General features: G+C 36.0%; 1 protein-coding gene across 1 annotated transcript; it reads left to right on the top strand.

The window, feature by feature from the left end:
• The first annotated feature begins 3496 nt into the window (after window positions 1-3496).
• Window positions 3497-4447, top strand: LOC18433301 (glucan endo-1,3-beta-glucosidase). Its single transcript, XM_011624668.2, has one exon. It carries the CDS (start codon window positions 3833-3835, stop codon window positions 4445-4447), a length of 615 nt encoding a protein of 204 aa, XP_011622970.2. The 5' UTR covers window positions 3497-3832.
• The last annotated feature ends 1348 nt before the right edge of the window (window positions 4448-5795 follow it).

Consider the following 5795-nt stretch of genomic DNA (forward strand, 5'->3'; position numbering starts at 1 on the left):
CACATTATCTATACCGTCCATTTTCAAGATTTTCATATGTTTATAGATCTACTTGTTTTTGACCATTTTTGGAGTTTAAAATTTTATAATTAGATATGAAACTAATCTTAAGAATATTTTAGGCCAAAACTATAAGTTATGATAAAATTTGGAGGTGCGCCTTAGTTAGATTGCTTATGGTTGCAACTTTATAGAAACCACACCCATATATATATATATATATATATATTATTTATAAAAATTCAATTTGAAATTTGATGCTCAAGAGTGATTGTGATCTCCTTGTATTAAAAGTAAATGATATTTTTATATACTTTTCATATTTGTTAGGCATTAAATAACGAATCATTTAAGTTATTGCGGGACAAGGATTCATAATTAGAAACGATTTTATGTTACAAAGACATACATAAGTCAAAATTGCGTACGCACATTGTTGCCAATGTCAAAAATGGCCTTTCAACATTGTACTTGTTTCTATCATTTCATTTAAAGCCCACAAAATTCGGATTTCAAGTGAAATTAAACACCTTCGTAGTTACAATCAAATAGAATAAGTTAACCAGATATGTAAGTTTTTTAAAGCATCAAATATATATGTGTTCATATCCATACCATTATTACTTAGACTCGACCTTATAAGTTAGCCCAATTAACGAGACTCCCGATTATGGTATTAGCCGTTCTAGTTCAAGGCGATGACTACGATTGAAAATTTATAAAATAAATGTGTGACTGATTCTAGGCAATTGAAACTACAGTTTCGACCTATTGGACCTACTAAACATGGTAGAGCAACTTTTTTTTGTTTAGGGATGGTATAGCCTCCACACGATGTGGATGCCTGAAGGGTGCACGAGCACCAACAAATGGTTCAGATTGAACCTAGTATCATGGCCAAAAAAAGAATTTTGTATTTTGTGTTTTATTTTTATTCAAAAGTAATATTTGTAGTTATATTTTATATGGTATATAAGATAAAAATAATAAAGAAAATGTTTTATGGTTCAGATTGAACCTAGTATCATGGCCAAAAAAGAATTTTGTATTTTGTGTTTTATTTTTTATTTAAAAGTAATATTTGTAGTTATATTTTATATGGTCTATACGATTAAAATAATAAAAAAAAATATTTTAAACAAAAAAGTTGATCAAGATACCCTAAAACATTTAATAGTATTTTGGTAAACTTTTTTATCAAAACAATTTTTATTATTTATTTGATTCATTATAATAAAAGATATTAACAACCCGAATAAAAAGTAAATAAAAAATAAAAAATTTGCTGCCATTGGATGTACCCATGTGTAATATGTGCCAATGAAAGAGTATATATGCACCTTCCACCGTCCACATGATGTGGATGGGAGACTTTCCCTTTGTTAAGGGATTGTACAATGCGAGAGTATTTATCTTTGTTACAAGGACGTCATAGTTACTTCTTGCTATCTGGTGTCAAATTGGATAGCTTGGGTGTCATGAAGTTCAAGATTTTTCTCTCTGAACTTTGTGTCTAGTTAATAACAAACTTACAACTACCCCATTTGAAATATAATGGACATGAGTGATTGTCACCTCCTTGTACTAAAAATAAATGGCGTCTTTGTATATGTTTGCTTTTGTTAATAGGTATTAAGAGCAAATCTAAAGCAGAGGTTAGTCAAAATGGCAGATACTGTTGTGAATTACTTTCTCCCCGTACCTTGTTTTAGTGCAAATCTGAGTAGATCTCTGATAACAGTTTTTCAAGTTCATCCAAAACAAGTTAAATATAATTAGATCAATAAAAAAGATGGGCCCTTGAAATTATAGATTAAAACAACCTCAGATTTGACAAATCTAATTCCTTATAAATCTATTGGCATTGCCAACTCTAAATTTAACACCAAAGTAGATATTTACAAGCATAAAAATTTTTAAATAAAATTCACAAACTATAAAAAATCAGAAAAAAGAAATTAAACAAATTAAATAAAGAAAAAGAGAAAACTTACCTGGAGAACCCGAAACCCAGAGTTTTGGGCTCAGATCAAGATACCTTTTGCACACCTTCTCCTTCCTTAAATGCTCTTATTTGATAGATTAATTAGGCTGGAATTTTATTGGAAATAGGTTACAATTTCCTAGAACGGGGCTCTAGGGTTTCTAGGACTTCTAGGATTTACAAATCTAGGGTTTTCCAGGGTTTTTGTAAGATTTTAATGTTTTTGGTTATTTTTGTGAATTTTTATTAATTTTTAAAGATTTATGGAAATTTGTTCTAAATTTTTGGGGGTCTTAAGATTTTCTATATTTTCTAAAAGTTTTCTGGAAAAATTTCTGGATGATTTTTCTAACTTTTTTTAAGGGTTTATATAGACTAGACTAGGGTTTGGCTAAAATGTTTATGATTTACCGTAGAAATTTATTCTAAATTCACCAAGGTCAAAATCGTCCAAAATAGGGCTAACAAGAACTGCACAGCCAGATTTAACTGGAAGAGGTCTGGGACACGGCCATGCCCAACGTGCCTGCGCAACTCGAGGAGGGATGTGCGGTCCATGGGCCTGCGCACCTCCATGAGTCGTGCAACCCACGAAGCAGTGTGCACCAGGGAATACCCTGTTATTTATTCAAATAATTTTTCTCATCAAATAATTTTCCTTATAAGATAATTTTCAAATGGTGACTCAGATTTGGGTGATTCTTGAATTATTAGAAAACTCTTGTGCTCTATTATTGTTTAAAATAGCTTTTGGGTCAATTTTGAGAAGGTTAGGTCCACTATGTCTCACTAAACTCAGTATGGTCCCTAGGTCTCAAATTTAGATTTCGGAAAATCCTATTAGCCCGACCTTTTAAGGGATTTCTATAGTTCACAAGTTAGCATTGAAAAGAAAAATCTCTTTTTATGAACTATTGTTCGTATTTATTTTCGCTATTTGTTTAAATCCAATCACTAGCAATTGAACGGGTTTCAACTCGATCAAATCTTCTAAATAAGTTTTGCGGCATGTACGGTTCATAGTGTGTTGACAAGTCCCACAAATTATAGGCTCACAAGTCCAAAATGTATTGGACTGAATAGCATGTTGATTTGAGTCCATGCCCATGCAATTAGAACCCGATGATTAGGATTGAGAATTGGTTATCTGGGCTGATAATCGGCAGGAGCAAGCCGATTTTGGGAAGGTATCTGTCCTTCCCTGTTCGCCCAAACCCCACCTCTGCCTTGTCCCCATTTTTCATTTTTTTAAGTTTATTTAATAGTTTTTAAGTCATTTTTAAATCCACATCCATAAACCCTTATTTTAGTTTTTTATAATTTTTAAATATTTTTCAAAGTTGTTATTCGGTCCAATCCGGAATAGTGACTTGGTGATCTAGGGTGGACGATGTGCGCCACCAATTTGGGTTTTAAAACACTATTTTAAGACAAAAACTTGATTAGCATGAAAAATCAACATAAATGCCTTTCTGTATGTACCAATATTGATGATCTTTGTGGATTTCTATGTCAGGAGCCCGATCCGTGGGTGTTTGTTATTGAATGTTGGGCGACAACCTTCCACCCCCTAATGAAGTTGTGGCCCTCTATCAGTCCAAGGAAATCAAGAAGATGCGACTCTATGACCCCAACACCACAGTCTTAGAAGCCCTTCGAGGATCTGACATCCAAGTTATGCTCGGCCTCCCGAAGGAAAACCTCACATAGGCGGCAGCCAACACATCCTATGCTGCCGACTGGGTCAGGACCAATGTCCAAGCTTACTTTCCTGCTGTCGATATCCGCTACATTGTTGTTAGCAATGAGGTAATCCCAGGTCCTGAAGCTGGTAATGTCCTTCCAGCTATGCAGAATGTATACAATGCAATAAAGTCAGCGGGATTACAGGACAGTATCAAGGTTTCCACTTCTGTCGCCTCCAATGTGATAGGCACATCTTATCCACCATCTGCCGACTCATTCTCTTCCGAATCTTCTTCAACGATGACATCCATCGTTGGTTTCCTTTCTAGCACTGGAGTACCACTGCTATTGAACGTGTACCCTTATTTCAATTACATAGGCAACACTAGAGATATTCAACTGGAGTATGCGTTGTTTACTGCTAATTTTGATGTGCTAATAGATGGTCAATTTAAGTACCGTAACCTCTTCGATGCGATGGTAGATAGTGTGTATGCTGCAATGGAGAATGTTGGCGGACGGGGAGTCCCACTCGTAGCTAGTGATAGCGGGTGGCCTTCTGTCGGAGGCGCTGCAGCCACAATTGACAACGCCCAAACCTATAACTCGAACTTGGTGCAACATGTGGATCAAGGAACTCTGAGGAGGGTGGGCAGACCCCTGGAAACGTATGTGTTTGCAATGTTCAATGAGAATAATAAGGCCGCAGGGATTGAACAAAACTTTGGGCTCTTCAATCCCAACAAGCAGCCGGTTTATGATGTGAGTTTCCCTTAGAGAGTGAATATTAAAGGCTAAATAAGCCTTAATGTATTTGCAATAAATAAAAGTATGTTGTTTGTGTTAATCATTTAAGAATATGCAATATCAAAAGAAGTAACTCATATTTTGTCCCCCATTCTTCACTTTTTAATCTTGTTCGCAATTATTGCATTGTTGACTTGCATAATTGAGTTCTGAACAAACAAATCATAGTGACTTCGTGGTTGAAGGAGATTTTGAAATGTATATTTCAACCTGAGAAAAGGGAAATTGATTAAATATGCTATAGTTTGGGCAGGGCTTGAGTGGTTTGAACCATAGTTATCGGGAGTGCCCAACTAGGGTGGCACTCCCACTCTGGGACCTAGCTTTGGCGTTCCGTGACTGGGATCCCGCCCAGAACCCGTTCTCAACTTTTTGGGAGCTCGCTCCTATTTTTAGGATTTTTGATCCCAATCACAACAGAGCTCACTCCCGCTACCGCATGGATCTCGCTCCCATTGTCTCACGGAACGCGTTCCTGAACAAATTAGATCTCCGCTCCCAGAATTTTAAGATCGTGATCCCTACATTCCCAAAACTCCATCCTTAGGGAGGATCCCACCATGAACAAAAATAGATCCACCCACCATTAAAATAGTAGGGTTATCAGCTAAAAAACAAGTAAAAATTGGGCCTCTAGGACTCAAAGCAACTATTCTAGCTCTAATTCCAGATGGGTAATTTTTTGGTACGCTATTAAAAATGTTAAATTGCTTTTTCCATCCTTTACAAAGGTTTTTCATTTGAATTCCAATAGAAAATCAGCCACCCCAATCCTTGAATTCGTCAAGGCCAACTTTTATAACATACCTGATATCTCTTCGTATATTCAGGCTTTCATGGTTTCCCTGTAAAATTAATAGCTTCCCATTTGATTTCTTTGCATCTTGTTTGAGTTTTTCTAAAAAATAAAGGAGCTTGAACTCTTCTCCTCCTCTATCAAAGATATCACCAAATTTCACAACCATGAAGTTGCATGCAATCCAGTGAATAATTTTTTTTCGAAGATTTTAACCATTTTTAGAGCTTGTTTGGCCTTTTGGAGATTTGCCATGGAGAACCCCAACTGCTAGCAAGTGAGGTTGGGATGGGTATGTAGATTTTTGTTTCTGTTGTGCTCTTTAAGGGAAGAGAAAAAGTCTACTCACTGTGAAGTTAGACGAATGTATTTATGAAGTTAGAGAGAGAGAGAGAGAGAGAGAGAGAGAGAGAGAGGCACGTTTCGGCAGATCCCTTGGATTAAGGATGTGGAGGTTGAAGAGGTGGTGAATATGAAGAGGTAATGAATGTCTGGTCAAGAGAGACAGAGAGATAGAGAGAG

The sequence above is a fragment of the Amborella trichopoda genome, chromosome 1, assembly GCF_054954075.1.
Source record: "Amborella trichopoda isolate Santa Cruz 75 chromosome 1, AtrichopodaSantaCruz75HAP2 v2.0, whole genome shotgun sequence".
NCBI classification, from domain to species: Eukaryota; Viridiplantae; Streptophyta; class Magnoliopsida; order Amborellales; family Amborellaceae; genus Amborella; species Amborella trichopoda.